Source organism: Pipra filicauda, unplaced genomic scaffold (genome assembly GCF_003945595.2).
Source record: "Pipra filicauda isolate LSUMZ 115617 unplaced genomic scaffold, ASM394559v2 scaffold488_size445888_pilon, whole genome shotgun sequence".
NCBI lineage: Eukaryota > Metazoa > Chordata > Aves > Passeriformes > Pipridae > Pipra > Pipra filicauda.
Genome location: NW_024104629.1, coordinates 328,370 through 344,543, shown reverse-complemented (window position 1 = coordinate 344,543; position 16,174 = coordinate 328,370). Strand labels below are relative to the sequence as shown.

The 16,174-nt window shown below is 60.0% G+C and overlaps 2 protein-coding genes across 6 annotated transcripts; both read right to left on the bottom strand.

The window, feature by feature from the left end:
• Positions 1–1,641: 1,641 nt before the first annotated feature.
• FXYD2 (FXYD domain containing ion transport regulator 2) lies at positions 1,642–4,465 on the bottom strand. 2 transcript variants are annotated; one of them, XM_027737007.2, is made up of 6 exons: positions 3,730–4,455; positions 3,030–3,068; positions 2,822–2,896; positions 2,147–2,183; positions 1,974–2,004; positions 1,642–1,826 (listed from the first exon to the last, which is right to left on the bottom strand). In XM_027737007.2, the coding sequence occupies exons 1-5, from the start codon at positions 3,737–3,739 to the stop codon at positions 1,980–1,982; spliced, it is 186 nt and encodes a 61-aa protein (XP_027592808.1). In that variant the 5' UTR covers positions 3,740–4,455; the 3' UTR covers positions 1,642–1,826; positions 1,974–1,979. The 2 variants fall into 2 exon arrangements, with proteins under 2 accessions (XP_027592808.1, XP_039242440.1); XM_039386506.1 differs by having other exon boundaries at positions 3,030–4,465.
• A 449-nt stretch (positions 4,466–4,914) lies between these two features.
• FXYD6 (FXYD domain containing ion transport regulator 6) lies at positions 4,915–14,434 on the bottom strand. 4 transcript variants are annotated; one of them, XM_027737005.2, is made up of 8 exons: positions 14,328–14,434; positions 8,096–8,158; positions 7,880–7,927; positions 7,698–7,772; positions 7,528–7,564; positions 7,215–7,264; positions 7,074–7,116; positions 4,915–6,599 (listed from the first exon to the last, which is right to left on the bottom strand). In XM_027737005.2, exons 2-7 carry the CDS (start codon positions 8,151–8,153, stop codon positions 7,088–7,090), a joined length of 297 nt encoding a protein of 98 aa, XP_027592806.1. In that variant the 5' UTR covers positions 8,154–8,158; positions 14,328–14,434; the 3' UTR covers positions 4,915–6,599; positions 7,074–7,087. The 4 variants fall into 4 exon arrangements, with proteins under 4 accessions (XP_027592806.1, XP_039242439.1, XP_027592805.1 ...); XM_039386505.1 differs by having other exon boundaries at positions 8,096–8,155; positions 14,328–14,430; XM_027737004.2 differs by lacking the exon at positions 14,328–14,434 and adding an exon at positions 10,290–10,721.
• Positions 14,435–16,174: the final 1,740 nt, after the last annotated feature.

Genomic DNA, 16,174 nt, shown 5'->3' with positions numbered 1-16,174 from the left:
AGGTCATCAAGTTCAAGCATTAACCATTTTCTCCCTCAGGCAGAGGATCCCAGTCCCTGTTTGGGCTGTGCGAAGCTGCAACGACTCTTTATCAGTGGGTCAGTGTCAAGTCAAAATCATATTCCAAAATAATCTCCTTACTGTGTTAAATAAGCACCTCAGATCAGACAAATTGCACGGATTTTGCCTAATAACCTTGCCCCAGCTAATCCTATTTTTCTGTCAATGTCTGACCTATATCAAAGCCCAAACGGACCCCGGGGGCCGGTTTCTCCATCCCAGCACCACTAGGATGGTTTGGCTTCCAGAAGGCAGCACCTCACACACCTGAGCCTCTGCAGTGGCTTCAGGTGAGGGTGGGAAGCTCGGTGTTCTCACCCAAAGTGTTCCCTGACCAAGCACCCTCTGGCATCCTGAGTGAGTTCTCCACTGCTCCTGTCCCTGAATCTCTCTTTCTCTGCCTGTTTGGGGTGGCCCTTGGCACCCTCGGCCCCAGAGCTGCAGGGGAAGGGGTGAAGGTGCTGGGGCAGGGTGGGGGCAGTAGTGGGGGACAGGCAGCCCTGCCCTCCGGTCACTAGGGGTCTGTGTCGGTCCGCTCAGCGCACACGGAGCGAACCTCCCTCCTCACTCACCGCCCAATTGCGGGAGAGTTTTGCGCCTTTTTTTTTTTTTCTTGAAAGAGGCGTTTCTGTCTGTATCCGGAGCTGAGAGAGGCCGTGAGCTCTCACACAGCTCCGTGCTCCATCCCAGCCCTGCTCCTGACCGAGAAGGACGCCTGGATCAAGCTCTGTAATGCTGTGTTGGGCTGACCTTGGCTGGACCCCCAGTTGCCCACTGAGCTACTCCATCACTCCCCCCCTCAGCAGGACAGGGAGGGAGAAAAAAGGAGGGGAAATCCCCCAAACTTGTGAGTCAAGACACAGGCAGTTTAGAAATCGAAAGCAAAGGGTGTGTGCACAAAAGAAAAGGGGGAAAACAAGAAACGAAAAGATCGTATTCTCTACTTCCTATCCACAGGCAATGTCCAGCCCCTTCCCGGGAAGCAGAGGTTGCTCCTGAAGGCAAAGGTTGTAAATCATAAAAAAAAAAACCTTTCTCCACCTTTCCCTTACCTTTTATACCTGAGCAGATGTCACATGGGCTGGAATATCCCTTCGGTCAGTTTGGGGCTGTCCTGGCGGTTCCCCCTCCGGGATCCTGCCCACCCCCAGACTGCTGGTGGGGGAGATGTTGGAGAGACAGCACTGATGCTGTGGGAGCAGCAGGAGCCAAAACTGGTGTGTTACCAACATCTTCCCAGCTCCCAACACGCAGCCCAGCACCACGAGGGCTGAAATGGGGGGAATTAACTCCATCCCAGCCAGACACAAGCACACAAACTGCCCCACACGTGCCCGCACTGCCAGCCGCTGCCCGAGCATCCCAAGGGAAAGGCAAGTGCTGCAGGACCCAGGAATCCGCCTCCGGGAGAAGAAACATCCGGAGCAAAGCCAGGGTGGAGCCAGCCGCCTGTTCCATGCCGGAGGGGAGGGGCGGCAGGAACCTTTCCCGGGTCTGGGGTGGAAGATGCCTGCAGGGCAGAAAAGTTCTTTTGGCTCTGGGCCAGGAGAGTGGGCAATTCAAACGCCTTTGGGTACAGAGTTTAACCTCTCTGAGCTTGAACTTTATTAGCCAAGAAACTCTCGCTGGGTCAAAGAGAGGGAGAAGAAGCACGAGGGTAATTTGCATTTTGGCCTTGCAGGGCAGTGGATCCATTGGAGCAGGAGAAGGGGTGGCCTTTGGCAAGGATTTGGATGGAGCTCTGCTTCCATGGTGGCACAGCAGCTCTGAAAGCAGAGAGAGGGAGGGTTACATGGCCAGCGTGTCCCAAGAAAACCCCCCTGTAGGTACTTCCCTGAAGTACAAGCACCCCGAAGCATCCCTCCCTGCACAGGGAGCCTGGCTGCCAGCTGGAGCCTCCTCCTGCAGCCTACCTGCACCTACAGGTTCTCCTCGTTCCCTTGTCTGTGGAGCAAACAGCAAAGGGAGATGTGTTACACCAGGCAACGCCGCTGAGACGGCAGGGGGAGCACAAACCAAGATCCCCCCTGTCAGGCCTGGGCCAGTGAGGAGAGATGAGGCTGCCTGGAAACCGCACAACACCCACCTCGGCTTCTTCTTCCCTCCGCAGTGGAACCGCTGGCCTGGGGGCAAGAGGAGAGACTGAGGTCCCTGGGGCTGAGCCTCCCCCTGCCCAGTCTCACCTCTGCAAGCCCTGGCACTGCCCAGTCACGAACACCCACTTGGAAGTCTGTTTGTCTTCTAAGCTGTCCCATGATTGCAAATGCTGTTGGTTTTCTACTGGGCAGTGTTCCTGCACCAGCCCCGATGCTGCAGCCACCCCAGCCCCACGGAGCAGTGCAGGTATGGAACAGGGCCAGAACACCCAGGCAGGGTCACAGGGTGCCCTGCACACCCAGCACTGGGTCACTCTGGGGGCTGCTGAGATCCAAGGGCTCTGGGAAGGCTGGTTTCTCGCTCTGGAAATGTCAGAGTTTTCTCTGCTATTTTTAATGAGTGACCTTCCCTCTGAAGCCTTGGTGCTGGCAGGGAAACACTAAATATTTACGTGGTCTCCTTCCCAACTCGCTCTCTGTTGGGAGAGTGCCTGGATGGAAAGTTCCCAGGCAGCACTGGGGCGGGCTGTGCCCACCCCTGGTGCTGTGGGGCAGGGTTGGTGGCCCCCAGCCCCACACCCAGCCAAGAGCAGGGAGGTGAGAGGATCATGGGGCACATGCAGGGAACAGAGCTGAGGGGGTGTCCAGCCCACCCAGGCACTTACTGAGGATGATGAGGAGCCCGATCACAAAAGCCACAACGGCGAAGATCAGCCCCCCATTGCGGATGGTGTCATAGTCTGGGGAGCACGAGAGCCAAGGGGTGTCAGCCCAGGCAGGGTGTGGGGCTGAGCCCACAGTGCAGGGCAGCATGGGAGGGGGCTGCCCATCCCCCTGCCCGCAGCCCCCGGGCTGCCCAGGGCACACACTCACCGTAGCTGAACCTGTCCAGGCCCTGCTCAGGTGCTTGCTCTGGAAAAGAGGAGAAATCCCAGTGAGAGCCAGGTCCTGGGCGCTGGGCTCGTGGCATGGAGGTGGGAGAGACCAGCAATGCGGGATGCAAGCGAGAGCGCTGTGACTTCCTCAGTGTCCAGCCCAGCCAGCAAATATTTCCCAAACTCCTGCGTTTCATCCCAGGAAGTTTAACACCCACGGTGAATTCATGGGATGCACTTGCAGGCTGCGTTCGCAGGATGCACAGGAGTTCTCAAGCTCCAGGTGAAGCTGCAGACGGGCCCGGCTCCAGTGCCCTCGGGAAGCGCCGCTGCCGCAGGACTCGGTGGCTCTGCTCCCTTGGCACGCAGAACTGAGCAGCCCTGCGGGCTCACCCCTCACTCCAGGGTGCACCCCGGCAGTGCCCCTCCAAGCCTGCAGGCTCGTCCCTCTGACAGCTGCGTGTCACCTCTCCAGCCACCTTACCTGACTGCTCAGCCCTCTGCCGGGAGCCGCTTGGAAGGAGAAATCACCCCAAGAAGCCAAACGCCAGCTGGCACCGACGCGCCAGCGGGCTGCGGAGCTCTGAGCATCCATCCCCACGTCTCCCCCCAAATCTCTGGTGAGAGTTTCCCCCGTACAGGAGGGAGCAGCCCTGCTCCTCGCACCGAGATGCCCCTGTGAAGGTGCCTGCTCTTACCGTCACCCATCGCCTCGGCGTGTCGTCCGGCGGGCGCCTCACTCTGGGAGTGGGGCACCCACAGGAAAGCGCATTAATTGGGAGACAAACCTCATTAAACATTAATGGCCTCGGTGTAATGTTTATCGCAGTCACGAGGGGAGGCACAGGGCTCCCTCCCGCCCGCCTTTGGGAAGGAGGGGAGGGCAGGGCAGGGCAGAACCCACCGTGCCAGCCGGCGGGGAGGGCTGGGCACCCCAAGCCGTGGGTGTCCCTGTCCCAGCCCTCCCTCACTTTCCCAGCACCAGCCCAACTGGGCTTCACCTCCCGCAGTGGCGGCGATCCCGAGGGATGGGCTGGGATACAGGCTGAGGCTGCCTTTGGCTAGAGAGAAGCAGGCAGCACACCCCGCCCTCCCAGCCTGGCACTGCGGGTGTCCCACAGCCGGGGCAGCACCTCCCAGCCCGAGCTATCCCGGGGGTCCTGGCACAGCGATGTCCGTGGTGCATCCCCGCTGGCAGTGGGGTACCAGGATGCTGTGCTCCCCGGGGTGGTGCCAGCCCCGGGCCCAGCCAGGCCGGCTGCCAGGAGGGCTGTGCAATCCAGTTTGCTCTAATCTCGCAATCAGCGGGCGCGAGTCACGCGCCCAAGCCGATTAGTGCCGGGGGGAGCTGCCCCCAAAGGAGGCTCCCCTTGGCATGGCCAAGGAGTGCAGGCACCCGGAGCCCACAGCAGCCCAGCTCTGGCGCCACGGGGTGAAGCCAAGCCCTGGAGGGTGCTGTGTGGGGCCATTGTGGTGGCACTGCTGTCACAGTGCCCTGGCAGCACTCGGCATCCCCCGGATCGGGCGCGGCAGCAGCCCAACACGGCAGCTCCCAAAAAGCTGAGGGACAAGGAGTCTCTGTGCCCACGCTCCCTTCACACAGGCTCTGGCTCTCGCTGAAATGCTCCTGGCTGCAGAAGGGAGAGCGCAGGGAGGGGGCTCTGCCCGCACAAAGCCCGTCTGTGCTGCCCAGGGCGCTGCCCCTGCCCCTCTCTCCCCAGCGTGGGAGCTGCCGGAGCCTCGCCCAGCCAGGCTGCCCTGGGAACGCCACGGCCCTCGAGATGATGCAGCCAGGCACCAACAGAAACGATATTTTATTCCTTTCCCCTTAGGTCACAGCACAGAGCACACCAGCCCCTCCAGCACAGCAGCACACTCGCCTATTTAAAAGGAAACACAATAGCTCAGTTTATTTTACAACAGTCAGGGTTTGGCCATTTTACACACCACAGGGGTCTCTTTGTTTCGTGTTAACACCGACGGCACACTATGGACAGCACAGGCACTCCGAGGGACACACACCACTGGCACTCAGGGGCCGGGCCGGGGGGTATGCTCTGCCTGGGAGATCTCTGACAGGCCAGGAGGGAGGGAAGGGACACAGTACTGGGGAAGGGACACAGTACTGGAGACACGCTCCCTCTGCCTGGCACAGATGGGACAGAGCTTCCCGGTGCCACCAAGGCACACCAGGCACACAGCCCACCCTGAAGGCAGGGCCACCACAGTGGGCTGGGCACAGCAGAAACCCCCTCTCAAAACCACCCTGGAGGACAAGACCCCTTTCCTGGTGTGGGGATGGCACCCTGAGGTGTTTCAGTGCAGCGCTGGTGATGCCCTGCTGCTGCCCAGGAAAGTGCCCCACACCCAAGCTGGCAGTGCCCAGCTCCAGCCAAGGCTTTGCCTGTCCATGGCCTTGGGGAAAGGCCAAAACCCACAGTTTTGCCTCTGACCCATGAGCAAACACAAGGTGACGAGGGACTGTGGACTCAGCACATTGCCACAGTGCAAGCTCAGGTGTGCAAGACCACCTCTTGCTGCTGCTCCACGGGGGAAGGGGCAGCTGGCACTGGGAGTGACACAGAACCACCACAAGACAACACTCAGCACTGACAGGGGTGGCACAGGCTACGACAAGGCAGCAGGAGGGGCAGGGAGCTGCCCCTTCCCTGTCGGAGACAAGCACAGACAGGATTTTGTTTCTCTGTAGCCCTCGGACTGTGTACCCAGCCCAGCTCTGTCCATGGGCAGAGTGCTGGCGAGGAGCTGGTTTGTGCTGGTTAGCGGGGGCACCGCTGTGCAGCCGCCCTCTTTCACAGTGTCACCGTGCTGGGAACCTCACGGGCTTCTCTGCCACCACAGCCTTTCCTCACTCTTAAAGCAGCATCCCACGGGTTTAGCCAGGGACAGGAATGGGATGTGCCAAGCAGGTGAGACAGCAGAGCTCCCTTCAGCCTCGAATCCAGCCCCCCAGTGCTCCCAGCAAGGGGAGCCAAGCCATGGGATGTCCCTGCCCGACTCACCCCCTGCCACAGCTGCCTTTGGCCTGGGGGCGTGCAGGGGGTTATTGCTGAAACAGCGACACTGAGCAGGTCCCTGGGGCTGCAGGTACCCAAGCCCTGCCCAGAACCAACAGGGGAACCACCAGCATGTGGGCTCTGGGCTGGGGGACAGGGTGTCCCTGCCCCACAGCCCACGCTCCCTGCCCCACACAGCCCCTGTTCCCAGGCTTGGAGGGCAGCCCAAAGGGCAGCGCCTGCCAGTCCTACAGAGCCCGAATCACACGCACAGCACGAGAAAGGTGAAGAGAAAGTCACGATTACAACATCAGCAACAACTAGCCCTAGAGGTAATGATCATCTCACAGCAACATTACACACCACGGGAGGCAGAGAGGGCGGTGAGCGGAGTTTAGTCGGGTTAGGAAACAGAACCGGTGCTGGAGTACAGAGGGTAACACAGACACGGCAGCTTTGTGCCTCCTGAGAGGGACCTGCTGCTGTGATTTCAGTTTCCTCGCAGGCCGCGGGCGTCTGCGATCCGAGCGTCTCTCCTCGGGTCTCTGGGTCTGCGTGGGCAGGAGAGCAGTGAGTCAGGCTGGGAGCAGCACCGACGCCTTTCCCTGCTTGGCTCTCAAACTGCCAGCACGGGCTCCAGGCTTCCCCCTCTCCAAACGGGGGCACATCCAGGGAGCTCGGGGAGCTCTGACTGCATTCACGGGGCGAGACACCCTGAGGGACCCCCACCCGGCTCTCCAAACACCCTAAAACCAAAACCACTTTGGGGTGGGGAAGCACAAGAAAAGGAAGTGTAACACAAGGGAAAATCCGGACAGATGCTTCCTTTTCCTGCTGGGCTGCCTGAGGACACCCACCAGCACTGCGGGTTTCCCTGCTCTGGGCCCTACCAGTGCTCGCCCCCACACCACGCTGGGGATGCAGGGCTGCCAGTCCCAGCAGCCTGGTTTGCTCAGAACAACCCCCACACGGCCCCAGCTGTCCCACCCGTCCTGGTGCCACCACCCAGACTGGCAGGGACTCACCGCATGGCTCCTGTTCAGTTCTCTGCCTTCTGTGCCCCCGTTGCTGCAAAGGGAAGAGCAAAGGGGTTTGCAGAGCCTGCCCAGCACTGGGAGCTCTGTGGGCAGGTGGCTGTGACACAGAGCAGGGGACAGTGACCTTACCATTCGAGGTGATCAGGGTCTCTGCCTGAGCCTCCTCGTCCCCTGGAGCCCTGCAAGGAGAGGAGCACGGTGAGAGCAGCTGGGAGCTGCACCCCATCCTGGGAGTGGGATGCCCAACAGCACAGGGACACACTGGGGAAGGTGCTCTAGGAGCTCCTCTGCCACCCAGGAGCTCTGCAGCAGAGCATTCCCCAGATTTGGGCACCCAAAAGGGACACTCAGAGGGTGCAGCCACTCTGCCAGCTGTGGGAGGGAGCCTGGGAGCAGAGTGGCTTTCCAAGGAGATGTTCCCCACCAGGCTGCCCTCACTCACCTGGGTTTCTGGTTGAAACTGCACCTGCACCTCCTGCCTGCAAGGGAAGAGAAATCCGTGAGTGTGGCCAGGGTGGGAATGGGATGTGGCCTTTCCCAGTGCCCCCACCACCAGAACAACCCCTGCTGCCCTGGCCTGGCAGCCCAGCATCTGCCAGGTCCCCAACTTACTGAGTATAAGGAGAATGCCAACGGTGAACAGGACCACGGCAAACACCAGCCCCCCGATCCTCAGGCTCTGGTAATCTGGGGAAGGAGACACAGGGGTTCATTCCTGCTGGGTTCAGGGGAGGGAGCAGCTCTTTTGCTCCCCATGGCACATGCACACCCATCCCACACACAGCCGTGCTCACCATAGTTAAAGGGGTCCTCCTCCTCCTTCTCCTTCTCCTGGGTGGCCACTGGGAATGGGCAGACAAGGGGTGTGAGGTCAGTGAGCCCCTGGCTGAGCCCTGGCAGCCACCCACAGCCCCCAGCTGGCACAGGCTCCTGCCCCAACCCCCTGGATCCATGGCACAGCAGTTCCCCTGGGTCCCACAGCCTTTTCCCAGGAAGAACTTGGTACCTACCATCTGCCACAGCCACTGGCACCAGCAGGGAGCAGAGGAAGATGAGTGTTGCCTCCATGGCTGCTGCAAGAGAGGGGAGAACCACATGTCAGCACCCAGATGGCTCATGGAGGGCACCATGACAGGGCCGGGGGCACAAGGGCACTAAAGACACACGTGGCTGGCTGTGTGGGCAGGCAGGGCCAGCCCATGCCATGGGAAAAGGAGCCAGGCTGGCTCTGGGAAACACCCAAGGTCTGGCCATAATGCCTGGTGTCATCACTGTGCCCAAGCTGATGGGGACACATCAGCTTGAAGGCAGGAGGGGAAGGGTTTGAGTGGACAGACAGACTTTTTGTGGGGTTCTGTGGTATATTTTCAACCACCTCTGCATTTGGCATAGATTTCAGCACAGTTTAGAGTTTGCTCTGCAGGCAATGGGGCCAGCACCAGGGCTGTGATCTCTTCATCAAGGTCGATACTGTGCCCTTCACCCAGAGCATACTTTAATTTGTCCCAATTAGCATAGCAATTACAGCACACTCCTACAATGAGGCCAGTGGCCCTGGTGGGACATGAGCTCGAGCCTCCGGGCTCCCTGCACTCACCTGCAGCAGCAAGGAGAGACCATAAATAACCTCAGTGTCCCTCACAGCTGAGCCTGTCCCTGTCCCTTCACTGGGAATGCTCAGCCAGAGCACAGACCCTTCTCCCAGGGATGTCAGCCTGGGTGTAACAACACTGTGGCCAGGCTGTGACACTCCTGCCAGCTCAGCCAGGGGTGCATGTCCCAAACTGCTGCACCCATTCTGGGTGGGCACCCTCACTGCTGGGACCAACCAGGCACCAGTGCTCTGCTGAGGGAAGGCACTGCCAGCACCCATGGTGCCCGTAACCCACTCCAAGCACCCCTTCTCCAGCTCCAAGGGGACAGGCAGGGGACAGGGGAGCTGCTCTCTGTGCTGCCAGCTGGCACAGGGCACTGCAGACCCACTGGCTGTGTGAGGGGGACACCTCGTGCCAGAAGGAGAGGGCTGGGCTGCTGGAGCACACCGGGGCTCTGGACTGTGGGTGCAGGCTGGGTGCTGCCTCCCTGGCCCCTGCAGCTCCCCGTGCCCGTCCCTGTTTATGTCTGTAGTGCCAGGCAGTCACTGAGTGCCCTGGTGGTGGGGCTGGGTGGCCATACATGGTCAGGAGCAGGGAGAGGGCTCTCTGCTGGCACGGGAGAGGACTGGGTTATCAGGCACCCTGCAGGCACCGATAGCACCGAGTGCTCCAGAGCTGCCGCAGCTGCTGTGCTGGACTGGTGCCGATAAGGAAGGGGCCCTCGGCAGAGCAGGAATTCAGCTCGCTGACGGACGTGGATCCCGCACGCTGCTATTCAGCCCCTCCACAGCCTGACCTGATTCCCACACAACCTCCATCCCAGCCCACCCCAGCTGCCAGCGGCGGGGGAGGCAGCTCGGCTGCCCCAAGCCAGCTCCTCAGGGCACCCAGGTCCCCCAGACCCTGCCAGAGCCCCTTCTCCCAGTTTGTGCTCCGTGCTCCCAGGATTGGCAGGCACACAGCAGGCTCAGCAGAGCCCACCACTGCTCTCCCCACCAGCATTTGTCTCCATGGCCTGTCCCCAGTGCTGCCCTCAGGAGCCAGTTCCCATCACACCCACAGAGGATGCACCCCCAGCCCCCAGCTTGTCCCCAGCACATTCCCAGAACCTGCCTCATTCATCATAACAAGCAGCATCTCACGATAATTCCCGTCCTTCCCTCCCCTTCCATGATTTGCCATTCCGAAGGCGACGTGTTTTTCCGAACACTGGAGGGTTTCACCCCCCTCTCCTGCAGCTGCCGCTGCCATTGTGTAGTGTGGGGCTGCACTGGATTGCTCCCTGGGCCCAGACAACCCCCCTCGTTTGCTGAGGCACATCATTCGGGGATAATTACCAGGTCTTAGAAACACACACAAAGAACCCACAGCTGGTGGCACAGTAACTTGTAGCTGCACATTTCCCCACGTCCTTTATCTCCCGTCCTTTATCTCTTCTCCACTGAGTCTGCCAGCGCAAAATCAGAGTCATTACCCATACGAGGGTGCTGCGTGTGCACAAGAGATGTGATACAGCTCACGCTATCACAACATGAACAGCATTAATTGGCTCCTGGAGAACATTAATGATGCCTTTATTTTTTAAACAAGCCATCCATCTGATACTCACTGTTTATTTTGCTGTTATTTGCCTGTTCTTGGAGCATCCCACTCGGGGAATTTTGCATTACTCCCTGCCCTGAGCCCCTCCACGTGGGGCTGGGCCCTGCTCAGCCACACACGCCGTTTCCAACCCTCTGCTCAGCTCTTGGCTTCCCGCACGTAGCACGGCAGAGTTCACCGTTTGGCCCAGCCAGGCACGCAGCACACATATGTTCTTTGTTTTTCTAACTCAATTCCTAGAATTCACACACTTCCGCACGCTAAAAACTTATCTGCGCACGAGTCGAGCGCCAGGATTGGCAGTGTCCCTGCTCCAAAGGCAAACACAGCGTTCTGGAGTGCAAACGAGCCCAGCTCTCCTCCAGGGGAGCATATGCTTTGCGAACAGCCACAGGTTTTCTGGGTTGCTCCAAGCTGGCCCACCCACTTCTTCCTGAAGCTGAAATAAAGTGAGAAGAGCAAACATTGCCAAGGGTTTGCCTCTCTCCCTGCTCCTGCCTTCCCTCGTGCAGGATCCAGCTGCACCCTGGCACAAAGGAGAGGGAAACAGCGGCTGCCCGAGGGACCGCGGCAGCGCCGAGCTCGGCTGCTTCCTCACCACCCAAATCTCCCTGTTTTCTCCCAGTCGGTGACAGAAAGTTTGGAGTCACCACCCCAAGCTGCCACGTATCCATGCACACCACAGGGAGTGGCAGCGCCTGCGACTTGAACCAAAACAAGGGGTTTTCCTGTTAAAACTTGGAGAGCTGGCTGAACACAGAGAGAAGGCGGAGCGGTGCAGGAGCAGGGCAGCGGCGGCCGGAGCTCCCTTCCCTTTCCTCTCGACTCAAACTGCTGCTTTATGAGGGAAACCAGATATTTCCATCCCCCATCCCTATCTGCAAAGCAAGAAGGAGGCATCTGGAACTTGGGAGAGGCTCAAGGGGAAGGAAGCAGCGCCAGAGAGCGAGGGAATACCTGGAGTTTGCTGTTTTCTGTGAGGATGTGGATGAGAGCGGGCTGAGGGAATAATCCAGTGCCACAGAGGACCCGCCCTGTGATGTGAGGCTGCAGGGGCTCAGTTCCCTCTGCCCAGTACAGCTGGCAGGGCACAAGGGCAGGGCTTGGTGGCAGCACCAGGGCCACCCTCCCCACTCCATCCCACGCTGTGCCGGGTGTCAGGAGCCTCCCTGGGTGATTCACGGCCCTGCCACGCGCACAGCCAGCACACTTCCCTCCATGCAGAGCACAGCCATAGCTCCTCCTCACAGCCTCTTCCTTCTGGATAATCCCTCCTCGCAATTCCCATGCCGCTGGCTTGGTGTGTGTTTGTGTGTGTGTGTGTGTGTGTGTGTGTGTGTGTGGAGCCCGGGCGAGGCAAATCCGGGCAGACAGACCCGGCCTCTCCTGCCTGGCTCAGCTCTCTGCAGCACAGCAAATCATGCCAGAGCAAGGCAGGTGAATTTGTAACGCTGCTGGATCTTCCAGTCCCCTTTTCCTTTTCGTTGTTTTGCACGGATCTGCACTGTCAAGTCTCAGCCATCACCGCGTAATGCCGGGCAGCCTCCGCCTTCCGTCAGGAGTCCTCGGGGCATCTCCTGAAGATCAGACCTAGTTAAAATCTCTGGTTTCTGTGCAAAGCCCCCCAGACCGTGACAGCAGCGCTCCGCTGCCTGGGGCGTTTAGGAGCGTGCATGTGTGAATGGACATTTCCAGCTCTGCATAGATGTGCTCTTCTGCCATCTCACGTCAGCATCAATCTGGTTATTAATGTGCCTGTTGTTGTGCCTCGTGCTTCTAAATGAGAGAGAAGGAGAGATTTCCAGCCCTCGCCATTCCGACATGGACGGCACTTCCCAAATCCGGTGCTGATTCAGAGGCTGACTGCATGGAAGACACAAAACTAACTTTACTGCAATCTAATTGCCTCTTGTGGGTTTGGGGTGTCTCTAAGCACACCCTGTGCTGCATCCCTCACCTGTACCCCAGCATTGCACTTGCAGGGCTTCTTCCAGCCTCATGGAATTGGCCCTAACCCATCAAGGAGCCTCAGCCAAAGCTGCCTGGCCGTGTCTGACTCGGCACAGTCCCTGGCCCACCATGACAACGTCCCAACAAGCAGGGGCAGGCACAAAGCAGCGAAGACAACCCTCCACTGAGGAAAATCTCCAGTGCAAGCACTGCTGAGGTAATGGCTGCCTGGCCAGGGAACCCAGCCCTGGGCTCCAGGAGACAGTAAACATCACCACCACCACCATCTCCCAGCAGGAATCTGCTGCTCCTGATCCCTCCTTATTTGCTTAGGAGATAACCAGGTGCTGTAACCCCGCTGTGCACCTGCCTGGACTGTCCCGTCCTCCCACCACACCCAGCCCTCATTTGGCTGCACACTGGCTGAACAAGCCCAGGCTCTGCGTGCTGAGCGGGGCATCAGCACATGGCAATCACACAGGTGAGGCAAAGCAGAGGTTACTTGGCAGGTCCTGGTGGCGAGAGAAACCTGGATCAGCAGCACACACTGACAGAGCAGCGTGTGGGAGAAGCTGTTCCAGGCTCTCGTGTGCGCTGGTACCACCACACTGCCACGCTCAGCAGCACATCAGAGCAGACATTTTCTCCGTTCTCTCCCCTGCTGTCACCATCAGCCACGGCCATGAGGCAGACACCAGTCCCCACCATCACTGCCACACACTGCATGGAGAGACAGGCAGGTGGCACAGCCCCCACAGGCAGGGCAGGGCAGGGCAGGGCAGGACACGTCCACACTGCCAGTGCCAGCGGTGCCTCTCTGTGCTTGGGTGACAGCTGTGGAGCTTGGCAGCCTCTTTACACCTTGGAAACACACATAGAGCCCGAAAGGCAAACACAGCTGGGCACAGACCTGCTGCCTTGTCCTCAACACCTGGCAAAGCCGTGACTCTCCACCATGTTTTACCTGAATGGGTACGCTGTGAGCAGGCAGGTAAAATTCCAAGGTGAGAGGGAGACCTTAGGCTGATGAGAGGAAGGCACAGCTAGCCTCACACCTGGCATGGGATATTCTCCAGCAGGTCCCAGACACGCTCTAACAGGTGGCCTGGCTCGGCAGCCACAGCACTTCACGCTGGCATCTCTCCCTCACACGTTCCACCTCACTCCGCCTCAGAACCACAGTCCGGCTGCACACGGGCAAGGATTCTCTGGGCTTGTCTTTAAACCACCCACAGGGACTGAAAATCCCAACGGGACCCAACAGCACCGTGGAGCACTGCGGGCTTGCCAAAATGGGTGCTGCATCCTGATCCACACACGGCTTTTCCCGAGAGGCTGCTCTTTCACACTGCTTATTCACATCCACACAAACCACCTGTCACTTCCCCTCCCACAGAAATATCCCTGCAAGATCCGAGTTCCACCACATGGACTCCAAAATCCGTCTCTTTGGAAGCATTAATTACACACCCTGAGAGACACGCTCTTCCCTTCCTCCAGACGCCTTCCCGGGATAAGGCGCTTGGCTGTTTACGCGCGGTGTTACTACAATATTGAACAACGGGAGCCGGAGCGCTGCCAAGGAGGGATCCCCCCGCTCCCCGGCCTCCCCCCTCGCTCCCCGGGATCCCCCCGCTCTGCAGAGCCCAGCCAGCCTGGGGAGCACTGGGTGTGAACCAGCTCTACCCACGGTGGTCTCGGGTGGGGTCCACCGGGGCATCCTCCCCAGTACCGGGGAGGGGGGCTGGTAACCAGGCAACGGTGGGATAAGGGGAAACCGCGGTACCCGCCGTTGCCATGGCAGCCGCCGGGGCCGGGATGCGGGCGGGTCGGGGCGCGGGGCGATGCCCCGGGGGCAGCGGGGCGGGGTCCCGGCCGCCTCCCCGGCAGGAGCGGGGTGAGGCGCGGTACCGCACTCCGGCACCGGGACACGGGACCCCCGAGCGGGCACGGCCGAGCCCAGCGCTGCCAGGGGGACCCCGAGTACCCAGACCGACCGACCGACCGACCACCCACCCACCCACCCGCCCACCCTCTCTCCCTCCCTCCCTCCCTCCCCAGCGGCCCCTCGAAGCCCCCCGACGGCCGGACCCACCTGCGCTGGCCGTGCGGGGCCGTGCGGAGCCGGGCTGGCCCCGCGGCTCCGGGCGGTGCCGGGGGAGCGGAGCGGAGCGCGGAGCGGGGCTGCCGCACAAAGGGGAGCGGGCGGGCGGGGCGGGGGCGGTGCCTGCGGGGCGGGGGGCGCGGGCAGCGGCGGGGGGCGCGGCCAGCACGGCCCGGCCCTCGGCGGCTCCCAGATCCCCCCAGAGGAGGGCACGGGGATGCTCTGGGGGGATGGAGCATCTCCGCTGTGAACACTGGCTGGGAGAAGAGAAGGCTCCGGGGAGACCTCAGAGCCCCTTTCAGTGCCTAAATGGGCTCCGAGAGGGCTGGAGAGGGACTCTGGATAAGGGCACGGAGTGATGGGACAAGGGGGAATGGCTTCCCACTGCCAGGGCAGGGTTAGATTAGATATTAGGAAGAAATTCTTCCCTGGGAGGGTGGGGAGGCCCTGGCACAGGTTGCCCAGAGAAGCTGTGGCTGCCCCATCCCTGGAAGTGTCCAAGGCCAGGTTGGAGCAACCTGGTCTAGTGGAAGGTGTCCCTGCCCATGGCAGTGGGGTTGGAATGAGATGAGCTTTAAGATCCCTTCCAACCCAACCCATTCTGTGATTCTGTGGTTCTGCAAAAGTCACGGTGTGTGCGGGGTGAAAGGCTTACCTGGCTTTGGAACACCCCTTCACACCCTGGAGAGCAGGGGTGGACTCTGCCCCGTGCTCTGCACCTGCCGTGGAGGGAGCAGGGAAAGCAGTGAGCAAGGAACAGACGCTGGAGCTCCTCTGGGGCCAACAGAAAGCACACACAGATGAATTGGTAAACACGGCGCAGAAGCTTTTGTGTCTTGCTGCCTCTCGAGGACGGGAAGGCAGAGCTGGGAGAGGGGCTGCCACGCTGCCAGGCCAGGTGGCCCAGTTCACAGGGCTTCAGTCACATCACTTACCCAGATCTTGGGGACCACCCAGGCCAGGGTGGGCAGTGGGGGCACTTCCAGCCCGGCCTGGCTCAGTTGTGGCAGCACCTGGTTTGGTTTCAGGCGCTCTCAGGACCTGCTGCCTGCACTGGCTCCCCCAGATCCACCAGCATTTGACAGCTGCAGAAAGACAGACCCTTTGGGTCTTACCCAGAGCCGGTCAGGAACCGGCACACACTTCAAGCAGCAGCAGCAGCAAAATGCTGCCTGACAGGAGAAGGGCTGGACAAACCACTGCTGTGAATGCCCTGTCACAGAGTTTTGTGGCAAGCGACCAGTTTATTCCCATCAGACAGCTGGGAATGTGGGGAGGAGCAAGACTGGGAGGGAGATACGTGTTTAATATAGGATGCGAAATGGGAACAGGGTGCTGGGGGCACTGCCAGGCAGTAGCCAACTGCCAGGAGCCGTGGGCACCGCTCCCTTCCAGGCCAGACTGGCACACCCACGTCTGCCCGGCCCTGGAGAGCCATTTCTTCTCGACAAAACACCTCAGCAATGCTGTCACCACTGAGCTGGCTCATCCCATAATAACTCAAATGCATCTGAGATAGAAATCAGGCAGTGACGGCACACAGACTATTCTACAGCCATTTCCCAGGTTCCAGTAAAACATAAAAAAGAAAATAAACCAGCACTGGCATTTCAAGGCAATTATTCGAAGGGTCGGGAGATACAGACCAACACTGAGGAGCTGGACAACATCAAGTCTCTTTAATGCATGAGGATAACATGATAAGGCTGTCAGTTACCCTGCAGAGAGGGAAGCTGGGATCAAGCTGTTATAATCGAGTTTTGGGCTTCTCTGACCTCATCTGCCTCTCAGCTGTCATAACCCACAGCACACAGTAACACACTCAGGTGTGACCATGC